Here is a 25,445-nt window from a genome sequence, read left to right on the forward strand (position 1 = left end):
TTAATGTGTCGACTTGCCTGAGCTCCAGCCCTCACTCATGTGCTAATTCAGGTGTTGCTGGGAAGGTATTTGCAGTGTGATTAAAGTTCATGGTCAGCTGACTTGAAGAAAGGGAGATCATCCTAGCAGGTCTGGGTTGGCCTGATTCAGTTGAAAGACCTGAAGTAGAAAACGAAGACCTCCCTGAAGAAGGCCACAGCTGTAGGCCGCCCTTCCGGACACCCACGCTGAGACTTTGGACTTGCCCAGTCAGCACCAACAACCACCTAAGCCCGTGTCTTGTGACAAGTCTCTAGACACACATCTCCTACTAGTTCTGCTTCTTGGCGTGAGCCCTGTTACAGAGGACAAAGATTTAGGACTGAAAATCATAAAGCCCTGAGTTATACTGAAAGCCTTCTATCATATCTGCACAAAATAATTCAGTCCTGTGTTTCATAAACCTCTCTAAAGTACTGAGAAAAAAACCGGAAGGCTGTAACATTGTGAGTCTAGCATTATTTTGGTTCCAAAACAAATAACAAAAATAAATGGAGGTCACTTTCATTTAATAACAAGCAGATTGTTAGCAAATAAAATCCAGGAGTGGAATTCAGTAAGAATGTATTATATTCATCTCAGCAATGAAGGCTTGATTCAAAAACATACTATCAATGTTACTCATGGGAAAAATTTTATTTTAGTGGATGCTGAAAATCATTAACATACAGTGTTTTCGTTTTGCTTGTTTGTTTGTTTTTAGAGAGAGAGAGAGAGCACAGGTGGGGAGAGGAGCAGAGGGAGAGAGGTGGGGAATCTTAAGCTAGCACGGAGCCTGACACGGGGCTCAATCCCAAGACTCCAGGATCATGACCTGAGCCAAAACCAAGAGTCGGTTGCTCAACCGACTGAGCCACCCAGGTGCCCCATGCAGTTTTCATTCCATTACAAATTGTAGTAAGTTAGGAATCAGCGGAAACTAAATTTGGCTGCTAGAAAACATTTATGTGGCCAGCGTTGTATTTCCATTTGATACCGCTGCTCTAGAGTCTAGAATTACACTCTGATTCTAGAGGATATAAATCACCTCTCCAAATCAACAAGGAAAATTGGTCGATAAACACATGGGAATTCATTCACCTTGATGGTAAGGAGGGTAATGGTAAACTCCAGGCCACTGGAGCCTTGTGGGATGTGGGGACAAAGCCACAAAGCAAGGACAGGTCCTCCAACAGGAGTGGCTGGGCCTTGGGAGTTGTTGGAAGTGGGTCCAGATGTAGGAAGGTCACAGTGACCTGAGCCACCAACCAACGGACAGTGAGCTGATTTTCACCCCATCTGGGGCCCAGCAGCACCCTGAACACCAACCACCGGGCCTAAGCTGAGCCTGCAGGGTGGGGGCTCTGCGATCAGGGTCACTGCTGCCCTCCCTCGCATCCCCAGGGCAGGCTTGCTGGTGCATGCGGACAGCTCCCGCCAGACCTCCTTCCAGCAGCCAGGATGGGAAGGGCAGTTCCACGGAACACACGGAACACACGGAGATGCACCATCCACGTGGCCCGAAGGCAGGGCTGACCACCTGGGGGTAGGGAGTGCAAGCAGCAGACAGGGCAGCAGGCCGCCCCCAGCCATTAGCAACTTCAGAGAGCTTCCTGGCCTGAAGTCACAGCTTTCCTGGGACAGCTGTCAACCAGCGACTGAGCTACAGCTGTCCAGGCACAGCGGGATGACGGGCAATCCTCCTCTCCAGCACCCCAACCCACAGTCAGCTGCAGCTTGCGGGGGCTGCATCTGGGGTGACTTCTGCTGCACCACCTCCTTCTTCCTTCTGCAAACGCTGATGCCCTATGAACATGTGTTCTCCTCTGTCTCTCGTCCCTCAGCATCTCAGGTCTGCTCCTGGAGAGTCCAGCCTGGGACACCTGGAGCTAGCTCCCTGCTGAAGGGCGCCAGCAGCTGCTGCAAGCCGCCGGTGACCAAGAGGAGAGAGGAGGAGGACTGGGCCTGTGGGCTCCAGTCTGTCCTCGTTCATCCCACTTGGAGCCCACCTTTCCTTTCGCGCTGCAGCCCTGCTGAGCTACGGCGGCTCCAGGCCCACGCAGGACCAGCCTCACTCACCCCCGTGACTGCTGCGGCCCGGTTCCTTTAATAACCCCTCACTCAGCGTCACTATGGCGGTTCTCCCGTATCAAGCCCTGATACAGTGGCACGAGGAAAAAACAAAAACTTCACAAAGGACAAGAAATAACATGAATTTTGAAATCAGAAAGGCCCTGCCTGAAACAGGTGTTTCACTTTATTTTTCCCAAAAACATGTTGTTCAATGTTTATGTAATGTTTTACATAACCCTATAGGATTTTATCAGAAAGTTCCTGGATTTGAAACTATGTTCTTGAATCTTCAGCCACCTGTTCACTTTGTAAATGAGGTTTGATTCTGAAGCAGTGAAACTCAAGGGTAACTTAGGTTGTGAGTGGGCTTTAGTGAAAGGCATGAGAGGTCAGGTTTGTGCTTTGCTGCTCGGGTAGAGGGCAGGACCCTCCCCTAGGAAGTGTGGAAGCCCAAGGAACAGTAGAGATGTGGATCCTGTGCTCAGGGTATGAAAGTGACCCCTGAGAGCTCTAAGAGGATTGTTTCTGGAACCCACGGGTCCTCCGGGCCTTCCCTGCTCCCTGAGCTCTGGGGAAAATAGTCTTGAACTCTGTACCCTCCTCCTGCAGGATTGATTCCAGAGCCTGTAGGGTGTGAGCTGTGGCAGCGTCTGGAGCCCTAACCCACCCTCCTAGTGTGATGGCTGCGGCTTCACTTCCACCTTGGGAATCTGGAACCTGGTGCAGTGACTCTTGCAGCCAACCCTGAGCTGAACCATAAAGGCAGAGAAGTCTGGGAAAGGTTGTATCATACAGCCAGGTTGACAGTGCAAACCAGCCCTGACATCCAACCACCTGACCATGCTCCGCGGGTCTCTCAGGACACTGGTTACCTTGCAGTGGCCCCCACAGCAAAGACGGCCAGCCGAGTCGGACAGGGGAGAGCCAGTGCTGGTGCCCCCAAACCCCATGCGGGGGCTTCGCTCCCAGAGACTCTGCGCCTGTCCTCCCGCAGTCACCATCTCGGGAAAGGAAGTGCAGGTAGTGATAACAGCAACCACTCAACCAGGTCTATTATTTATTGTGCTGAATTACTCATTCTAAACTAACAGATACTCTGTCAACATAGTTTAACAGGAACTATTTAGGTACTCCACGATTGCAGCGTTATCACCCAAAGACTGAAATAACAGTCTGAAAAAATGAGTGAGTCAAAATTGCACATTCCTGCACATGGGCTTATTCAAAGCTTGTTTGTCAACCGGAGAACAAACCACAACAATAGGAATATTTCACATTAGAAATGAAAGTCTTTAGATAAAGTTAATCTTAATGTACTAATTTGGAACCACCTACAAGAGATATTAAGGAATAGAACAAGATATAAAACATCAGACGGGTGTGTAGTTTGCTAGTACTTGTCTTAAAAGAGGAGAAAGAATATATCTGTTCTCTGTATTTGTATTTTATACATACCCTATATGTACATATGCATATATTACGCACATGTGCTTATATAATCCTCTACTATTTCTGGAAAGACGCAGATGACACTGGTATCATTGGAGCCTCTGAGGAGGGGACGTGGGTGGCTGTGGGACAGGGATGGCAGAGTTTTTACTACTTAACACTTCAAACTGTTTAGCTTTGAACCATGTGCAATTATCTATTGAAAAATAAATTTTAAAGAAAATTCCAAAATAAGCAGCAACAGACCCTTTAAAAAACATATGTTAAATTCGTCACCATCCAGAGCATATTGGGAAATGCCCACATGGTGGCTTACACTGTCATATTAAAAAAAAAAAAATCTTATGCGTTCCTCTCAACCTCAATTTCCAAACCACAAATAACACATCTCAGAAAGAAACAAAGAACAGCTAGAGCTGGATGGTTTCTTGAAATCAGGTCCCGCGCAGGCTCTTGGGTCTAAGAGTCATCCAGGCCGAGCTTAGCAGCAAAGAGTGAGGTGATGACCTCATCCCCAGTTTTCAGAGCCAGGTCATATGCTGTCTGGCCATTCGTGTTCTTCTTTTGGATGCCTGCATTGCATCTGCCAAGGAAACAGGCATGAATAGAGGCACTCAGGCATGAACAGAATGCTTGAACTCAAGGATGGCTCTTCCCTGACACAGAGGCCGGTCTGGGAGACTCCCAGACCGACCTTCCTACACCCGTCCTCAAGAGGCCACCATGACTCTCACTCTCAAGGGTGGCTCTACCCTGAGACCTTTTGAGGGGCTCTGTGATTTCAACACGTTCAATTGCCAATCCTGGCCATTGGCTCCCATTGCATCAAAGTCCTACAACCAAGTGTGTTGGGTGGGTGTGTGGGTATTTTCGTTGTGCTTTTAGAAGCCCTCAGTGCTGGGGACCCACAGTGGGATGGTGGCCCCCATTCACAGAGTTAACTGTTCAGGAACTGGGGCCTTCTGAAATCATCATAGTCAGCAGGGGGATCGCTGTGGCCCTCAGAAGTCTCCCCCAGAGGCCGGGAACATACCGCAGTAAAGCAGCGACGCACTCCCTTCCCGCCAGGCCAAGGAGGGTCGCTTCATGAAGAGCTGTATTTCGGAGCCTGTTTGGGGGGAAGAAAATCATCCTGCTAAAGCAGTTGCAATGCAGGATGCTATGGGCACACGGACAACGGATGTCTCAGTCACACCAATGACACTGACCCCCTCCTTATCTTTCATCTTTCCTTTCTCCCTGGTAGTTTAGGGCTCAACTGTTGGTCACTTCACCACTCAAGTTCCTTGGGTCTTTATTTTTAAAAAAATTTTTTTTTCAACGTTTATTTATTTTTGGGGGGACAGAGAGAGACAGCATGAACGGGGGAGGGGCAGAGAGAGAGGGAGACACAGAATCGGAAACAGGCTCCAGGCTCTGAGCCATCAGCCCAGAGCCTGATGTGGGGCTCGAACTCACGGACCGTGAGATCGTGACCTGGCTGAAGTCGGACGCTTAACCGATTGCGCCACCCAGGCACCCCTCCTTGGGTCTTTATATGGCATTTACCATTGGAACCTGCATACATTCATGGAGTTGCCATATCTCCTGAGAAGACGTATGATCTTCTTCCTTCGTGACTCCCTCTCAACTGAGAGAACGTGCATTCCATTTACTAGGTGGGGAGGGGGTGCCGTGGTTAGATTTTCTGTGTAACCACGGTTCAGTTTTTGAAAGTAATGAATTGTGACTGCCAACTCTAACTTTGTACACCGCCCCTCAAACAACGCAACTCCAACATGGCAATGGCACTTGATGGAATACCCTCTTATCAGGACCCCATGCTTCAGAGTAGAGGTGATACCCTACAAATCTGTTCCTCTGAACAGCTTGGTACTATATTACCAGACCTTCTAGAACGTGTTTTGTACAACAGGTACAGTATGATGTTCTGTGAATTTGTACTTTAAGTTCTTTTTAATGTTTATTTTTTTAGAGAGAGAGAGACAGACAGAATACAAGCAGGTGAGAGGCAGAGAGACAGGGAGACACAGAATCTGAAGCAGGCTCCAGGCTCTTAGGTGTCAGCACAGAGCCCCATGTGCGGCTGGAACCCACGAACTGCAAGATCATGACCTAAGCCGAAGTCAGATGCTTAACCAATTGAGCCATCCAGGCGCCCCCTGTGAATTTGTACTTTACAGAAACTTTACTATTAATGCACAAACAACTCAAACTGTTTATTCAAATCGAAGTATCAGGGAGGATGAAGGCACATTCTTTCTTTGTAAATTGTGAATTACCTAATAGAATAAATCTCCTCAGTTGAAGCTCTAAGAAACAGACTGATGGTTACATTTGTCCCTCCTGGCTAGTGGGGCAGAGCTAAGGGATGAAATGTTTGAAGCTGCCAGTGAAGGAGGGCAGCTGTTGTCCAAAAGCAAATGGCACTTTGCTTTGCCCCTCTCCTAGTGAGACCTTGAATCTGTGTTTGTGAAATCTGCCCATAAGAGGTATCAGCTTTGGTGAAGAATGCGTACTTCGCCTTAGCTATCCCTTTGGGTTGAATATGAGTGTATTCTGGTAGGAAAGATACAAACATTGGAAACAGAAACACTAAGGCGGGGCTTTCTGCTACCCACTGAGCTACCTGACAGGAGTTACTTTGCATAGAGACTACCTTGACTGCTTCTTTCCCCTAGCCAAACAAGCTTGGGGCAGGGGTAAGGGTGGGGGTCGGGGGAGGGGGTGGGGAAGAGCTTTCTAATCCTTGTTTGCTAAGGAACAACTCACTGAGCCTCTTTTACAGGAAAGCCAGATCTCTCCATGGCTTGTGCATGAAGAGCAGTAGAATGGTTGGAGCTTTGAGGTCATGTTCCTGGATCTATAGAGGTCCAGCTGTGGGGCAGAAGCCAGGCTGACCCAGGTCTCAACACTTAGAACTAACAACTACAAACCAGATTTACAGAGTTGGCTCCTGGTGGAAAAATCTGCTTTCTTCTATTGGCATAAACTAAAATGGAAGAAGAGATCTCTGTGCTCTATTTTGAGGGAGGGCTTCTGGTCTGGCTTTCCTCCCTCCCCCTCCATGGAGCTAAACTCTGCTAACCGGGCTAATGCAGTGGGAGAGACAACGGGCTATCACACACTGTTCAGACAGATGGTACGAGCAGAAAGTTAGTAGCGACGCAACGGGATTGCGTGTGGATGAATGTTGATTTATAGAATGGTAATGAAGCACGAATGGAAACTGAGGAACACCAAGGAAAAACAGGTAATCTGTTCCGTGTCCAGAGTAGTTTCTTCCTCTCAGCTGGACTTTTCATAAAGCTAGGACACCTTATACATAAGCATCAATTCAAAATCTGCTTAAGAGATTTTGTATCAACCACATACATTATACATAAGTGCTCCAAGAAAAGCTTATCTGATTTGTGCAAATATAAAGTATACCTTAACAAGGTGACATTATTTTTATGAATAATGAGTGTGGGTAAATGAAGAAGCTGACAAAGTATGAAGAATGTGAATCCTGAAAAGGTGAGCAAGTAAATGCCAGCCACTAAATATGTATAGCAAGTGTGCCAAACATTCTGCTAAAAAGGGGGTCATGTCTTGATATAGCTGTCCTATTGGGCAGAACTTATAAAAGCACACATAGAAAAATTAACAGGGATATATATATTTAAAAAAAAATTTTTTTTAACGTTTATTTATTTTTGAGACAGAGAGAGACACAGCATGAACGGGGGAGGGGCAGAGAGAGAGAGAGACACAGAATCGGAAGCAGGCTCTAGGCTCTGAGCCATCAGCCCAGAGCCCGATGCGGGGCTCGAACTCACGGACCGCGAGATTGTGACCTGAGCTGAAGTTGGACGCTTAACCGACTGAGCCACCCAGGTGCCCCAGGGATATATATTTTTTAAACAATTTTTTAATGTTTGTTTATTTTTGAGAGAGAGACAGAGTGCAAGCAGGAGAGGTGCAGAAAGAGAGGGAGACACAGAATCCAAAGCAGGCTCCAGGCTCTGAGCTGTCAGCACAGAGCCCGATGCGGGGCTCGAACCCACAAACTGCGAGATCATGACCTGAGCCGAAGTCAGACACTCCACCAACTGAGCCACCCAGGTGCCCCAACAGGGATATATTTTTAATAAAAACACTAGAGGAAATTTTGAGACAGAGAAAGCCAGAAGCAAAGCTATTTAACTCTTAGACCCCTGTGCTGGCTGCATGATGCTCTGACGGGGCCTCAATCTGGTCTCAGAAATAACTCAGGGGGCAGCAGTGTCAGATATCTGCAGGACCCCTGGAGAACTTCTAGTATGGCAACTTGTTTGGCAGGATATAAGCAATTAACATATGGAACCCGTCCTCAAGGAACATTCCACCCCACCTTTCCAAAGTACAGTAAAATCTTGGTTTGTGACCATAATTCGTTCCAGAAACATGCTTGTTATCCAAAGTATTTGTATATCAAAGTGAATTTCAAGAACCATTAACTCAGTTGTGATCATGTGACATCTGGCATCATGTACTACTCGTATCATAAGACATCACTAGTTTATCAAGTTAAAATTTATAAGAAATGTTTGCTCATGTTGCGGCACACTTGCAGAACAAGTTATTCACTATCCCAGGTTTTGCTGTAATTTGCAAGAGAACAACAGAATCACGAAGCTGGGAGAAGTCAAGAGGCAGGACAGCCCTGAGACTAGGGAAATGACAGAAGCACCCAACAGGACTTGGTATCGTCCTCCTGCTTCATCAAATCATGTGGTGAACTCTCATGTGCAGGCTCGCCCCCAGGGTGTCAGCATCCAGAGACAGACGGATAAGGTTTTCTTTCTGCAGTAATTTCATGGGTACATTTCCACAGGGAATACACTGGGGCCACTCCTCTCTTATGGATGTCAACAGCTCAGATCATGATGAAAATGTCACCTGACATCCCAAGGGCAAAGGATTTGCCGGCCCCACAACAGTATAAATTCATGAGTTAACAAAATTTATCCTTTATAAAAGCTACAAAAAATCAGGCAATCCAATAGTCCATTTAAAAATCTTTGTTTTCCCTAGATTTGGGAAATAGAAGCAGGTAAGTCTCTGATTAAGGCCCAGATGGGTTTTAAAATGGTTCCTGACTGGTTCAAATTGAACAGGGCACACGTGCAAAGTCACAGCTGGCTGCGACATTGCCAGGGCTGCCCTTTTACTGTGTCTTACTTACGGTCCCCACCGCTGCTCGGTGTCTGCTCCTCTCTGCACAAGAACCGGAATTGCTTCATGGTGCTTATTCACAACAGCCATGGTTATAAGGGGTCGCTCCTCACTGTCCCTGCAGTTGGGATCTGCTCCCTGCAACATAAGGAAAAGGACAAACTTGCCACAAAGCCCTGCTCTCAGTAGCATCCACCTGTCGTCCTATGAAGTGTAACAAATAAGCTTTCCATCAAAAGAAAGGAACATCAGGAAACCTAAGATCTGACCTATAACAGAGCTGCGGGCCATGGTGCCATAGAACTTGTGCTGTCCTCATCAGGAAGGCAGGCACCCAGACAACTTTGCTTCTTTAGGAAACATGAAGGTCACATGGGGTCACAGACCAGGGATTCTGTCCACCTTTGTGCACATTATTTGGGCTCATATGACTTTTCGGTATATTTTCTCTGCTCTAAAAACTAGCAACCAATAACAATTAATGTAAAGTTCTGGACTGGCCAGTTAGTCCACTTCCAGTTTAAAATGAAATGGCCCTGTGATGATCCCAGTACTGAACAAGACTTCCACATGAAAGAGACACAGGTGAAACACGAGGCTGAAATCCTCAGAGAGATTTCTTTGGGATGTACTCACCTCATCGAGCAGCTGTTCAATCACAGAGACTCTTCCTTCCCCTGTCGGTCCCACTTCCTTCAGCAGGAGCCTGTTTTCAGGCTGTAGGATTATACAACACGGTCATTTCCACCACCACAAAATATTGCTGCCCCACTTGTGTGAACTCAACCCTCAAGGCAAATGCCTCCTCTCCAAGGTTAAGTTCTGAGTCCCAGGGACAGGCGAGTGTGAGCAAGTGCATACATGTGTGTCTGTGAGTGCGTGTGTGTGATCTTTGACAGCCAGCAACACAAATAAACCCAGCTAATGTAAAGCTTGCTGGTCTCTGAAACCTTGTCTTGGGAAAGGTTTTATATTTGGGGACATTGTTTTATATTTATTAAGGACAGGGATGCAATGAGAAACCTCACAAAAACCCAGAAACCCCACACTAGTTTTATTACAAAGGAAAACAAATATTCCTAGGAAAAGCAAATGGGTGAATCCTACAATTCACCCTGCATGCTATATAAGGTGTTCAGAATCAGCCTAAGTATGACTATCCAGAAAACACACTTACCCGACACATGAGTGAACCAATAAAGTCAACTCTTGTTTGGGGGTTAAAAGCTCTCACTTATCATCAGAAATCTGAAGAGTTTATTATCTTTTCTCTATTTTCAAAATATGATGAAATTCATCATTATATACAATCTTTATATAAAGGATTTCAAATGCTGGCTGCCACAAGGTTGAAGAGGCAGTCTAGAAAGCTGGAGACATTACTTTCAGTGTGTTTCTATCAATGGATCTGAGGGTGACTTGGGATGGTTCTGGGGCTCCCAGTTTCCTGTATGCATAGTGAAAATAATATCTACCCCCCTCCTGGCTCTCTGGGAAGTCAGAGATGAGGGCATTGGTCAAGCCTCTGAGCCTTTCAGGAGAAGATGCCGGGTTCAGGCTATGTCCCCTCTGCCCCCATTCTAGAGTGATTAGCTTGGAACAATGTACTCTAACAAGTGAAAACCCCTGGCAGTCTTGGGGGACACACTTGTTCTGGCTGAATTCCATTCCTTATGGAAAACTATACTAGAATGCACTTGAATGTCAACCTCATGAGGTCTGAGACTTTTATATCTTTTGTTCACAATTTATTTTTACCACCAAAAACTGTGCCTGGTGCATGTGTGCTCAAAATAACTGCTGAATGAGTGAACCACTGAATGCTGTTATTATTTTCTTATACTTATCCCCTAAATACAAATGAGAAAATAAAGGCACATAACAATGGGGGATTCAGGTCACACATAAAATAAGCAGGTGGAGTCTCGAAAACTGTTAAAGTTTATGGAACTTTATACTTAAACTGGGAGAAGGCCAAGAGTATAAGGAATCATAAGCAATACAAGTTAATATAGTTCTATGGCTAAAATTAACAATTCAGGCAACTACAGATGTTGGTGACAATGCAGAGAAAGAAGAACCCTTAAAAAAAAAAAAAAAGACAAACCCTCTTGCACTGCTGGTGGGAATGCAAATTGGAAAACAGTATGGAGGTTCCTCAAAAAATTAAAACTAGAACTATGACCCAGCAATTGCACTACTAGGTATTTACCCAAAGGATATAAAAATGCTGATTCAAAGGGGCACATGCACCCCAGCGTTTATAGCAGCACTATTGACAATAGCAAAAGTATGGAAAGAGTAAGTAAAAGTATGGAAAAAGTAAGCAAATGTCCATTGACTGATGAACGGATAAAGAAGATGTGGTATATCTATATAATGGAATATTACTTGGCAATCAAAAAGAATTAAATCTTGCCTTTTGCAACAATGTGGATCGATCTAGAGTGTATTATGCTAAGCAAAATAAGTCAGAGAAAGACAATATCATATGATTTCACTTATATGTGGAATTTAAGAAACACAACAGATGAACACAGGGGAAGGGAAGCAAAAAAAATAAGATAAAAACAGAGAGTTAGACAAACCACAAAAGACTCTTAAATACAGAGAACAAACTGAAGTTTGCTTATTAGGTCTTGGGTGGGGGGACAGGCTAAGTGGGCAATGGATATTAAAGAGGGCACTTACTGGGATGAGCACTGTGTGTTATAAGTAAGTGATGAATCACTAAATTCTATTCTTGAAATCATTCTTATGCTATATGTTAACTTGGATTTAAATAAAATAAGTAAATGGGGAGCCTAGGTGCCTCAGTCGGTTAGGTGTCTGACTTCAGCTCAGGTCATAATCTCACAGTCTGTGAGTTTAAGCCCCGTGTTGGGCTCTGTGCTGACAGCTCAGAGTCCGGGGCCTGCTTCATATTATGTGTCCCCCTCTCTGCTCCTCCCCTGCTCACACTCTGTCTCTCTCTCAAAAATAAATAAACATTAAAAAATTAAAAAATAATAAATTAAATAAGTAAATAAGTCAAGGCCAGGGGGAAATAGATTTTTTTAAAAAGTTAATACAATTCTAAGGTCTTCTTCCCACATTTATTGGTGTTTATGACATGTAAAGCATGTAGTGGAAAAAAACAAGTTGAGGCGAGAAATCACCTGCCTTTGTAGAACTCATGATAACAATCTGGGCGCCAGTATGTGCACCCCTGAGGATTCCCTGAGGGCTTGGCTTCACGAAAAGTGGAAGGAAGAACTGACTTGTGCCCATCTCCATCTTGGTGGAGACCCAGGCTTTGGGTTTGTTGCTAAGCACATCTGTCCTCCTACTGCAGCCAAAGAGGACCAAATAAATGAAAGGCAAGGTGGTGGACTGAACAAGGGCACCCACTGTCCCTTTCTCCAAAGCTCCCGTTAAAATGTTAATGCTCTATATTTTTGAAGAACAAAACTCTAACAGCTGTGGGAAACTGGAAGAGTGCCATCAGTGGATCAGGAATCGTGAGAAATTCCAAAGATTGAAAGTAGGTGGAATCTGACTGAGAGGGAAATCAAAGCAAAGAAAAAGCAGTTGAAGACACCAGAGATATGAGTGTGTTTCCTCCAGGAAGCCCTGAAGAAGCTGAGTTAATCAACAAGGAGGGCAGGTGTTGGGTGCAGGCTGGATTCATGAGCATTTTAGGGAAGGGCTGAGCTGGGTGACGTCCTCCCCTCTCTCCTGTGCTCTCTGCTTAAACCCTGATAACTATTTTCCAGAGAGTTCATTATTTGCCTAACAAAGAGTTCTCCTGGGAGTACTGGGCCCAGGAAGGCCAGAGCCCAGACCTCTATGACAACACAGATGGAAGGAGAGCAAGGAAATAAAAAGAGCCCCATCCAGGAATGAAACACTCTAGAGCCCTTCACAGCACAGACTCACCTCTAGGGGGAAGGCAACTTAGGGGACCCCAAGGCATTCTTTTGTGTTCTGCCCAAACACTCTCCAGGGAGACAGCACGTCCATCCCCCCCCATAGGCACCTCAGGCCCACACACCCAGGACAGGCACTGGCACTACGCAAACTAGCCCTTCACTTGTCAACATGACCTGGCAACCACAGATCATCACATATTTGAGACCAACCAAAAACAAGACAGAGAAAGATGGACAGACAGAATTGACCCCAGAGGAAACAGAGGTGATTCAGGAAACTGATGAGAACTTTAATTCTAATTAATAATCTTGACATATTTTAAAGGATTCCATAAAATAAAAAATACACCCAAAAAAGGCACAGAAAATGAAAAAGTATTCCTCCATTTAAAAAATCTCAAAGTAAAACATTAAGCAGATAGGCCTAAGAAGACAGCTGTGAGGACAAAGGAGTACACTTACTGTGAGCTGCTCCTTTTCTTGAAATGTTTTGGTCTTGAAATTCTTTGTCCTCTTGACGTTTTCAGTGGTATCGGAGGTGCTCTGGCTGTAGTTGCTCACTGGAATGACAAAGAGTTGAGGACCAAAACAATGTCCCCCCGCCACTCCCCACATATAATATAGAACTATCCTACTATTGTGCCCCTCAAGAGGTCAGAAGAATAAAATGGCTTTTATAGAAATTTCTACTTGATTGAACCTCACAAGAAGGACTCCTGGAACCATTCATCCCAGACTAAGACCAGAGGATGAGTGGGAAGGAAGGAATAAAAGGGACTACAGTTTATAGGCCCCAAAGAACACCCCCCCCAACCTATCTCCCCAAGCCCTGTGAAAGACTTGAAAAATCTCACCCCTGACTTCAGAGAAACCAGAAGAATAAAATGGTTGGAACATTACAGTGAGATGCATGATTGGGCTGGAAAATTATAAGCAATTCCCTGCCATCCTTGCCAGGTCAATGTGCTCCTGGTCAATTGTTTTAAAGTCACAATAAGGGTACAACTCACCCAGGCTGGACCTGCTGCCAAATGGCCCATTACCACCCTCAGTGACACTGCTCAGGAAGTGGCTGCTGAAATCCACAGCCTTGCTGAGGCAAAGGTTCTGGACAATGAAAACAATTAGTCACCATGAATGACAAGGCTGCTGTGTCCCCACAGAAGGAACAATCTCCCTGTTAACCTGTTCCTCTCTTTGTTAATGACAGCTTTAGCTACACAGTCAAGCTTGAACCTGGACATCCTTCCTGACACCTCCTCCCCTCCCTGTAATGTTTTGTCCATTTTGCCTCTTAAACGGCTCCTCAGTGCAGCCCTTCTTCTCTGTTGTTACAGCCACAGCCCCTTTTCATATGCCAGGATCACTCCAAGGGCATCCCAACAGGTTCCTGCCAGCCCACTTTCCATGTGGCTGCCCCAATCATCTTTCTAAACTGTGTAAGTACTGGTGTCCTTTCCCTGCTTAAAACCCTTCTGTATCTTGGAATTAGGGTGACATCATGAGGAGACTCGAGCCACAGAGTTTGAATCCTGGTTCTATTACTTACTAGTTTAGGGACCTTGGAAGAAGCAAGTTGCTTACTTTCTCTGAACCTCAGGTTCCTCACCTGTAAAGTGGAAATATTATGGCCTACCCCAAAGGGATACTGTGAAAGTAAAATGAGGTAAAATGGAGGCCTCTAAAGTTAGGATAGATGATACATGGTCCAGACCTGGAATTCTATATCCACCTGGACCGATTCAACAGTGTGGCATCCTGCCCCACCCTCACCTGGTTGCCTCTCCCGCCACAGGGAACCACCTGCTACTTCCTCAACACTAGAACACACAGGTTAAGAAAAAACACATATTAAACCCGAAGATAATTACTCCACTCCTACTTGATAGCACGTTATATATGCTCTCGGTGCCCACCCAAAGCATACCCCTAACTGATCAGCATACCCCTCCCAGCTGCTGGGTTGGCTGCTAACAGCTCACAGCTGACTCCCTTCTCTGGCCAACTGCCTCCAGAGATGGGTGCTGCCTTACCCTAGAAGCTACAGCCCTCCTTTTCTTGCCTCAGTTGGGACAACTTCGTGGTGTGACTCACATTTCAGAGCTCCTCGTGGATCAGGCTAAAGCCAAAATTTATGTGTGACCACTCAGCCCCTTCTCCGTCTCATGTCCCTCAGTCCCCTTCTCCTCAAGTACCTCTCTGACCCAAGCTCTGCTCTGGCCACACAACTGAAAATATGGCATTTAGCACTTTACTTGACTTCAAAGCACTTTTGTGGGTGTCAGCCCACTGCACACTCCCAGCCTCTGAGTTAGGCAGTGCCCGTATGTCTGTCCTCATTTTAAAGACACTTCTAGCTCCCTGCTGGGCATATGGCCAGGGCCTGATAAATGCTAGTTCCCCTGCTTTTCCTGGCCTTCTTCATCCACCTTCTCAATCCATTCGTTATTCTTTTGTATATTCTGATTTTTTGCCCAATGAAACTAAAGCTGCCAGTATGAATCAATTAATGTTCGCCACACATTAAAGGCTCTGTAGCAAAGTTGCAATCACCATATAAGGAGGCAGATCAAGAGAGACATAGCCACAAAATTTGGCTTATTTATTATAGGGAAATAGGTGAAAGTACAAACAGGCAAACATTTTTGTTGGTCTTTCATCCACAACCAGAGTTCAGTGAGTATAAAAAAGCCTGAGAACCACAGGACCGATAGGGTCTACAGTAATTCCTACTCTTACTACATCTTTATGTGCCTGAAACCTGACTTCTCTGAGGTTTAGCACAGTTATTTACCTAATCCTATGAAATTACTGGCCTTTAGTTGAGTTTAATAATATTTGAAACTTATGTCTTCCATGGGTTACCCAGAAGCATTTCAATAGACTATAGGCTACAATTTACTAGCTCAATTTTCAAATGAACAGCTTCTGAAAGTCTTACGCACCTTGTTTGATACTTGAATGTAATTCAGCTGGATGCTAACTTCATAGCCATCTTCATGGACAGTAGCAGAGATAAGCTTTTAAAAAACCGTTAGAGAGAATTCACAACCATGCATGTGGGACTTAATGTCCTGAGCAACAGTCAAGAAATCCTGAGATGTTAAACCGTAAATTTAACCAAACATTTAATTAACTCAAAAGAAGGCAGGAAAAGAGAAACAAAGGAACAAAACCTAAGTAAGATATAATACAAGTAGCAAAACAGCAGACACAAATCCAGCTTTGGCTATAATTCCACTAATTGTAAATGAATGAAATTAATGTTCCCATCAAAGAGCAGACACTGCCAGAATGGATAAGAAAGAAAGAGCCAAATTTATATTCTCTGCAAGAGACACACATTAAGTTTAATCAAGCCACCTGGCTGGATGTCATCAGCTGGGTGTCTGGAGGAGCCAGGCCTTGTCAATCAAGAGCCAAGCATCATAGTTGACAAGCTTTCTCTGTAAGCAGCAGGAGGAATTTCCCTCAAACAGGGGTCAACAAATTCTTTAAGGATCAGATAGTAAGTAGTTGAGGTTTTGTGGGTCATTGCCATTGTAGCACAAAGGCAGTCATGGACAGTAAGTAAACAAATTAGTACAGCCGTGATCCAATAAAACTCGATTTGTAAAACTGAGTAATGGGCCTAATTTGCCCCACAGGCTATAGTTTGCAGACCCCTGGATTAGGCGAGAGAATGAATAAACCCCCAAAACATTATCAAGGGAAACTAAGCACTACTTGACAATGAAATAGTTTCAATGTTGGCCAATTTGGTGGTAGAGGATCAAACAGGCTGATTTCTTAAGACTCCTTCTAGTGTTCTGACAAACAGAAGAGGTCTTCTCACAGAGCTGTCTCTTACAGTGGTGGTATAATGCCAGAGAAAGAGCATGGGGCTTCAAATCTGGAATCCCCCAAAAGACCCAACAGTGCAGTCCTGGGCAGGTCACCAAAGCTCTTTGAGCCAGTTTTCCTGGGTGTCAAAAATAAGGCTTGTTCTGATTATCTACTGCAGTGTAAAAAACCACCTCAAACTTAGTGGCACTGAACGACCATTTTATTAAATTTGCGGCTTCCCACAGGACACAGAGGGGACAGATGGTCTTGTCTCGACACATCTGCCACCTCAGCTGGGAAAACTCAAATGGCTAGAAGGTAGCTGCATGTTTGGAGGCTGGAATGACCCAGGCTCTCATCACTCGTCTGCCTGGCTCCTGACCCAGGATGACTCCAGGCCCGGGTTCAGCTAGGGCTGCAGACGGTGCACCTACACGTGGCCACGCCATGGGGCTTGGGCTTCTCACAGCAGGGTGGCTGGGCTCCAAGAAGGAGTGTTGAAAGTGAGTGTGACAAGTAAGAGGACCACACCCTGAGAGTCCCATGGCATCACTGCCACTGCACTCAGTTATTAGCCCAACTGCCATAAGTCCTCCCACCCGTCCACAGGGGACAGGGACTCCACCCTTTGCAGGGAAAACTATCAAAGAATTTGTGGCCATTATTAAAAACTGCCACAAAGGTAATATCCCTACCTTGTAGGTTTGTTATGAGCGCTACAGATCAATGAACATAACGTACATAGTGAGTGCATCGTTAAACGGCAACTGTTATGATCACTACCACTGCTAATACAGAATGGATTTCAGTGTGCAATTTGGCTAGATTAAACTCTTCTGGGTCTTTTAGCTCTGACCACAAGAATCTCCATAGCACGTGGAATGTAAAAGCATGGATGGTTCACAATTTACTATTTTACCTTGCTTAGGTCAGGTGCCCAGAAGCAGACCCTGAGACAAGGTTCATGCACAGGTGATTTATTGAGGCCGTGCTTGTAGGGGAGGGCAGTAAAGAAGTGTGGAAAGCAGGGCAGGAAAGGGAAAGGAGCCAAGCAAAGTGCGATTTCAGGTGAAGTCAGTGGAGGGGAACTGCAGCCTGACCCCATGCGATGCTCTGGCGTGGAAATTCCAGTCAGAGCTCACCCACCTTTCCCATTCTGGGTTCTGCAATCAAAGCCCTGAACTCAGGGTTGTTCTGAGCATAAGACCTGAGGTGAGCAGAGATATGATCCAACTGTTTTCTCCAGTACCCTAAAGAAAAAGAGAAACCCATCCACGTGGATAATTCTTCTGAAGCCAAGAAAGAAAAATGCTAGTTTGCAACATGCATACTCAGAGAGGTTACTATTTTTTTTGGTCAAATTTTGTGATGGTTTGGCTTACTGAACCTTGACTATGTACTAGAATAAGTTCCATTTTTGTTCCCAGCTTTTTTTTTAATTACACATGATTAATCACAGCATAGTACAGAATATCAAAAGAACATATTTTGAAGAGAGAGAGAGGGAGACAGAGAATCCCAAGCAGGCTCCATACTGTCAGCACAGAGCCCAACACAAGGCTTGTACTCATGAACCATGAGATCATGACCTTAGCTGAAATCAAGAGTCAGATGCTCAACCGACTGAGCCACCCAGGCACCCCCTATTTTATTCTTTTAAAATTAACCATATTGAAGACCTACCCTATGACCCAGCAGTAGCACTGCTAGGAATTTACCCAAGGGATACAGGAGTACTGATGCATAGGGGCACTTGTACCCCAATGTTTATAGCAGCACTCTCAACAATAGCCAAATTGTGGAAAGAGCCTAAATGTCCATCAACTGACGAATGGATAAAGAAATTGTGGTTTATATACACAATGGAATGCTATGTGGCAATGAGAAAGAATGAAATATGGCCTTTTGTAGCAACGTGGATGGAACTGGAGAGTGTTATGCTAAGTGAAATAAGTCATACAGAGAAAGACAGTTACCATATGTTTTCACTCTTATGTGGATCCTGAGAAACTTAACAGAAGACCATGGGGGAGGGGGAGAAAAAAAATGGTTATAGAGGGAGGGAACCAAAACATAAAAGACTCCTAAAAACTGAGAACAAACTGAAGGTTTATGGGGGGTGGGAGGGGGTGGGTGATGGGTATTGAGGGCACCTGTTGGGATGAGCACTGGATGTTGTATGGAAACCAATTTGACAATAAACTTCATAATAAAAAAAAAAAAGAAAAAAAATGGTAGAATTAAACAAGTGGAAAAAAATAAAAAAAGAAAAAATAAAAAAAATAAAATTAACCCTTTTGAGACATAACTTTTTTTTAACTTTTTTTTTTTTACATTTATTTGTTTATGAAAGACAGAGACAGAGTGCAAGTGGGGGAGGGGCAGAGAGACAGGGAGACACAGAATCCGAAGCAGGCTCCAGGCTTGGAGCTGTCAGTACAGAGCCTGATGCGGGGCTTGAACTCATGAACCATGAGATCATGACCTGAGCTGAAGCTGGATGCCCTGCCAACTGAGCCACCCAGGCGCCCCGAGGTATAACTTTTAAGCATACAGTTTGAATTTCAGCAAGCGTGTTTTTTACTATATATTTACTTTTACTCTACATAGTTAGGTCTTGTCTATGGCTTGCACAGAGTTTTTTTTTTTTTTTTTTTCTTTTGGCATGGAGCCCCAGTGTGGCACTTGAACTCATGACCCTGAGATCAAGACCTGAGCTGACATCAAGAGTTGGATGCTTAACCAACTGAGCCACCCAGGATCCCGTTTTTTCGTTTTTTCGAAACCCATGATGACAATTGCTACCTTCTAATGAAATGTTCAGTCCACAAAATTAAATGTAATTATTGATATGTTTTGGTTTTGACTTACCATTTTATTATTTGATTTATACTGTTCCCATTTGTTTTGTTTTCTTTGTTCCTATTTTCCTGGGGTTTTTTGGGGGGTAACTTGAATACTTTTTAGAATTATATTTAAATTTTCCCATTAGCTTTTTAGCTGTATTCCTTGGTATTCTTTTTGAATAGTTGCCCTATTGATTAAAATATAGATCTTTTTAAAAAGTGTATTTATTCATTTTTGACAAAGGCAGAGTGCAAGCAGTGGAGGGATAGAGAGAAAGGGAGAATCTCAAGCAGGTCCTGTGCTGTCAGCCCAGAGCCCAATGTGGGGTTCGAACTCATGAACCGTGAGATCATGATCTGAGCCGAAATCAAGAGTTGGACGCTCAACCAACTGAGCCACCCAGCCACTCCTATTTTATTCTATTAAAATTAACCCTATTGAGATAACTTTTAAGTATACGGTTTGAATTCCGGCAAGCATATGCATCCCAATCAAAACACAGGACATTTCCATCATTCCAAAAACTCCCTCGTGCCCTTCTACAGTCTGCACAGGGTTTAAACACACTTGAATTCACTAACTGCCACCATTTAACACTTGGGAGATGTCACAAGAGTCTGGATTTCTGGTTTCTTGTGGGCAAGCAGGAGATGCATTTACAGGAAATGTCCAGAACAGGCTAATCTATAAAAACAGAAAGTAGCGGTGCCTGGGTGGTTCAGTCGGTTAGGCATCCGACTTTGGCTCAGGTCATGATCTCACGGTTCATGAGTTCGAGCCCCACGTCGGGCTCTGTGCTGACAGCTCAGAGCCTGGAGCCTGCTGCGGATTCTGTGTCTCCCTCTCTCTCTGCCTCTCCCTAACTTGCACTCTGTCTCTCAAAAATAAATAATAAACATTAAAAAAAATTTTAAAAATAAAAAACAGGAAGTAGATTTGTGGTTGCCAGGCACCTGGGTCAGGAGATGTGAGCAGTGATTACAAAAAAGAGTATCAGGACTACTTTTGGGGTGATGAAAATGTTCTGGACGTGGTAATGTTTCTATACTGCTGCTAATGTACTATCACTGAATTGTACACTTCAAAATTGTCAAAATGGTGAATTTTGTTATGTGAATTTTAGAACAGTAAAAAGAGAGAGATATTGGCAGAGAGCAATAATGACACAGACTAACAACATTTCTACCATCATAGTTGCAATCCACATGTGCTATTTGATTTACAAACTAGATGATGGGGCTATGAGTCAAAACATCAGAGTACTAAAAGTTTAAGGAAGAGCTATAATACAAAGGAAAATTACCTAAAGAAAAACGATGGAATTTACTTTTTTTTTAAATGTTTATTTATTATTTTGAGAGAGAGACAGAGCATGAGCAGGGGAGAAGTAGAGAGAGAGGAAGACACAGGATCTGAAGCAGGCTTCAGGCTCCGAGCTGTCAGCACAGAGCCCAATGCGGGGATAGAACTCACGGACCATGAGATCATGATCTGAGCCAAAGTCAGACACTCAACCGACTGAGCCACCCAGGCACCCCAAGGGATTTACTTCATTCATTCATTCATTCATTTATCCATTCATTCATTTATTTTTAATGTTTACTTATTTTTGAGAGAGAGAGCACGAGCAGGGAAGGGGCAGAGAGAGAGGGAGACACAGAATTCCAAGCAGGCTCCAAGCTCTGAGCTGTCAGCATAGAGCTCGACACAACGCTCGAACCCACAAACTGTGAGATCATGATCTGAGCTAAAATCGGACGCTTAACAGACTGAGCCACCCAGGAGACCCATTTACTTTTTTTTTTTTTAATTTATTTATTTATTTTGAGAGAAACAGAGAGAGAACCAGTGGGGGAGGGGCAGAGAGAGAAGGGGACAAAGGATCCAAAGCAGGCTCTGAACTGACAGCAGAGTGTCCGACGTGGGGCTCGAAGTCACGAATCATGCCATCATGACCTGAGCCAAAGTTGGATGCCACACAGGCACCCCACTTCTTTCTTTTTAATGTTTGTTTATTTTTAGGAGAGGTGTGGGGGAGGGGCAGAGAGAGAGCGGGAGACAGAGGATCTGAAGTGGGCTCTGTGCTGACAGCAGAAAGCCTGATGCGGGGCTTGCACTCACAAACCGTGAGATCATGACCTGAACTGAAGTAGGATGCTTTAACCGACTCAGACACCCAGGCGCCCCAAAGGGATTTACTTATGTATAGAAATAAAGCTAAAGGAAGAAAAAAAATGCAGTTTTCTTTCAGAGAAAGAGGGAATTCCCTCCTGACAAGAAAGTGTACTTTTTCTCTCACCTCTTCCTGGGCTGACAGCTGTGAGGAGAGGTTTATGGTCACTCATTTTCTCCTGCCTCTGCTTTTGAGAAGCCATTTCCAGTTCCTTTTTGGCTAGTAGTGCACCAGATGGGTAGAACAGGCCAGTAGTCTGTGTGCCCACGTCCTTCCGAGTCCCAGCCTCAGGTCTGAGCAAAGGAACATTTAGGGACTGCCAGGCAGATCGGGGCTATGAGTAAGGCAGAAAACATAAGATACTAGAATATAATTTCATTAATTCTTCATAATTACTTATAGAAAAGAATTCTAATCAGAAGTAAAAAATATCTCCAAGAAACTGTACTCTGAACTAAAAAGAGGTTTTCAGCCCTTGCCTCACCTTCCTTGGTCTGTCTCTCCCAGGAACTCCCAGCCTGACCCATAAAGCCAGCCTCTTCTGCTTGGCCATTTACTATCTCAAACTCAACAAATCAACTAAACTAATATTCCCTGTCTTGCTGCCCGAGGCCCTAAAGAAATCTATCCTCTCAGTTCTACAATCCAATGGAGTTACTACTCATCCACACTCAACTACTGGGGACCGGTATTTTCTCTGAGGCACTCTTGCATCTGGACATGGGAACTTGAGAGGACCATCATGTAAGGTTGTGTAGGTCGTGTACTGCACAACATCACTGCATCTAATGAGCTAAGATTCACATGGTAGGCATCATATATTTGCAAATTTATTAGGACAGTTTTTCTGGTAGGTGGAAGAAAATGTCTAACAAAATTAGTATATTACAATCAGTTTCCAACAGATGGCAGTCTAGTGTCTTGAAGAAAGAACCCTTGGTCTCATTTGCACAAAGTTGTCAATATGGGCTACTGACACTCCCAGGATCCATAAGTCTCAGTCTGGGTTAAGAAGGCCATGAACTCCCTGAAAATGAGTGCAAAATTACTGAGTGCATGTGCATTCTAAAGACTATCAATCTTCACATTCTTCTAATGAAGACCTAAAAAGAAACCTGAAAAGTCTTCATCTAGCTTAGAGAAATTCACAAAAGGCTAATATCAAGCTGGTTAGAGATTAAGTCATTCTGAAAATAACCCTGTAAGATTTTCCTTAAACTATATGCAGTTGTTTTAAATAGCAGCAGCAATTTCATATACCTGATATAAGTTTTCTAAAACATAAAACTATGGGAGCAACGTTCCTAGTATGCCTCATGAGAAATGCACGAGAAGGACATTCTGTCTCATGTATTTATTTTACTTTTTTTCTGTCTCATGTATTTTAAATCCACTTCTCCTTCATGACATTATATCAACTTACATTATTTTTATTAGTCTTCCAAATGCAATTAGACCTCAATCTACTACAGATAAACCCTTAGATCTTTGAATGCGGATGAAATCACTTGAGTGTTGAAAACTTGAATTGGTTGAATTTACTTACACACCTAGTTGAAAATCCATGTGAAAAGTCTGTATTTTGGCTCTCTCTCCCCGGGTTGATCCCCAAGGTAGAGAACACAAATTCAGAGTCCTAAGCTCTTCCCCAGGCACCAGCTCTTACTACAGTGGAGGCCTCACCTCAGCAAAAGGGCGAAGTTCTCCAGCAGCAAGAGCCAGGTTGTTATCCATGCTAAGTCTTGCCAAGGACTTCACATAAATACCACAGGAACCACAGAATCGGGCAGATGGGTGATTGCTGGCCCCACATTTGGGGCAAACAGAGTAGCAGGCAGAAATGCCTGGCTAGAGGATAGAAAATATTTTTACATCTTCATAAATATTAGAGTCCTAATTTTTCCATGTAAGTTATTCTCATACCATACAATCCCCAGCCATCAAAATAACATATGCCTATACCCCTGACCCCAAGTCTACCTTCTAGACTTTGTCCTACAGATGAACAATTACACAAAGCAAGTATATTTAAGACCATTCCCCACAGGATTGTGGTTTTAGAGAAAATAACTGGAAACCATCTAAATGTCCAGCAATAGGGATGGCCTCAATATATCATGGTACATACAGAAAGTGGTATATTATGGAACCACTGAAAAGAATGAGAGGCTACAAATAAGATATATTGCTAGGTGAAAAGAACTGAGCCAGTGTTCATAGTAAACTACCAGTTTACTTATTAGCACACTGAACGGCTCAAAGAACACTCAGACACTAGGTGACGGTGACTGCTTCTGGGGATAGGCTCTGTAGGCCTGGGATGAGAAGGGAGACTAACCCTTCACACGAAACCTTTTGTTTTATTTACATGCAACACTTATTTGAATAAATGACTTTGAGTGTTTTATTAGAAAAGTAAGCAGACAATTCATAAAAGAAATACCAATAGTCAAATAGAAATAGGAAAAGTTTAACCTCAAAGAAACAGCAATGACAGAGCTTTCTCAATTTAAGAGAAGTATCTCTGTCTCCGGAGTCTTAGGTAAATAGGTGGTAGTCTTCAAATCGCAAGGAGTGATTTCTGTAGGGCAGGGGAAGAGGAGGAGCTGGGCCTCTCTAGGGTGGTGTTGAAGCCTCAGCACCAAGAAACTCATATTTAAAATACCCACCGTGGCTCCACACCAGTCACAGAAGCAAGCTTCCAGGCGATTCCTGCGACCACACTTGGAGCAGGAAATGGTCTCCCCTTTCTGAGTGGGGGGAGGAGGGGCTTTATCTTCACTGCGCATGGGCTGCTGAATGCAATGGCATTTATCAATAGGCAGATCAATACTAGATTCTGCAATCCCCCTCTGAATCCAGAAAAAAAAAAATCCCCAGATCAGTGCAAACCCTGGAAATAAGGTATTTTTGCCCCAAAGAATAAAACTATGATAAGCTTCACTAATGAATACATTAGTACAAAGAGGACATATTACTTCACAGCAAATAGATGAAACCAGTGGCTCGTGCATCTTGATATTCCTCAGTATCTTTAATACCAAACATGGTAAGCCTCCTCCTGATTTACTATGACAACATTTTTAAAGAAAGAATGTATGGGGCACCCAGGTGGCTCGGTCAGTTAGACAGACATCCAACTCTTGATTTCAGCTCAGGTCATGGCCTCACCGTTTATGAGATCAAGCCCCACGTTGGGCTCTGCACTGGCAGAACAGAGCCTGCTTGGGATTCTTTCCCTCCCTCCCTCTCTGCCCCTCCCCCCCACTCACGTGCATTCTCTCTCTCTCTCAAAATAAATAAATAAGGATTAAAAAAAAAAAAAAGAATGTGGGGCACCTGGGTGGCTCAGTTGGTTAAGTGTCCAACTTCAGCTCAGGTCATGATCTCATAGTTTGTGAGTTCGAGCCCCGCATCAGGCTCTGTGCTGACAGCTCAGAACCTGGAGCCTGTTTCAGATTCTGTGTCTCTGTCTTGCTCTCTGCCCCTCCCCCATTCACATGCACGAGTGTGCTCACGCGTGCGCTCTCTCTCTCTCTCTGTCAAAAATAATAAACATTAAAAAAAAAAGAATGTAAGCAGACCCATGCTAGTAAGGTGTCAAAACTGAGGTGTATCTTCTATTTTTTTAGGGCTTTGGTTTCCATCTGGGAATGTGAATTTATTTTCCACTCCTGACACATGAAAAGAATTATTTTGAGGAGAGAGAATTTTTTCATGAGAATTTCTGAAACTTTGTTAGGTAGGCCTGGATGAGAATTTTTACTCCTGCTATTTATTTATTGACTAGTAAGAGATTTTCTCATGAGACAAAAATGAGGATGATAGTATTCGTCACTGCTACGTGATCACCTGCTGTATGCAGGCACCATGCTGAGCACTGCCCCTGTAGTCTCGCATCAAATCACACAACAGACCTGTGAGGTGGGTGCTGTTGTCACCTGTGTTTT

The 25,445-nt window shown here is 44.1% G+C and overlaps 1 protein-coding gene across 2 annotated transcripts in view; it reads right to left on the minus strand.

The window, feature by feature from the left end:
• Positions 1-3,135: 3,135 nt before the first annotated feature.
• Positions 3,136-25,445, minus strand: part of DZANK1 (double zinc ribbon and ankyrin repeat domains 1) — a 72,596-nt gene continuing 50,286 nt past the window's right edge. The window contains exons 12-22 of one of the 2 annotated variants that reach the window (XM_043602964.1): positions 24,165-24,287; positions 23,179-23,343; positions 21,622-21,829; positions 17,622-17,725; positions 15,596-15,670; positions 13,661-13,757; positions 13,113-13,210; positions 9,376-9,456; positions 8,750-8,877; positions 4,574-4,648; positions 3,136-4,123 (exon numbers count right to left, since the gene is read on the minus strand). In XM_043602964.1, coding sequence (XP_043458899.1) covers positions 4,000-4,123; positions 4,574-4,648; positions 8,750-8,877; positions 9,376-9,456; positions 13,113-13,210; positions 13,661-13,757; positions 15,596-15,670; positions 17,622-17,725; positions 21,622-21,829; positions 23,179-23,343; positions 24,165-24,287 — 1,278 coding nt within the window. In that variant the 3' untranslated portion in view covers positions 3,136-3,999. Of the gene's footprint in view, positions 4,124-4,573; positions 4,649-8,749; positions 8,878-9,375; positions 9,457-13,112; positions 13,211-13,660; positions 13,758-15,595; positions 15,671-17,621; positions 17,726-21,621; positions 21,830-23,178; positions 23,344-24,164; positions 24,291-25,445 lie in introns of both variants that reach the window. The other variant, XM_043602963.1, reaches the window with a different exon arrangement.

The sequence above is a fragment of the Prionailurus bengalensis genome, chromosome A3 (assembly GCF_016509475.1).
Source record: "Prionailurus bengalensis isolate Pbe53 chromosome A3, Fcat_Pben_1.1_paternal_pri, whole genome shotgun sequence".
Classification (NCBI taxonomy): Eukaryota; Metazoa; Chordata; class Mammalia; order Carnivora; family Felidae; genus Prionailurus; species Prionailurus bengalensis.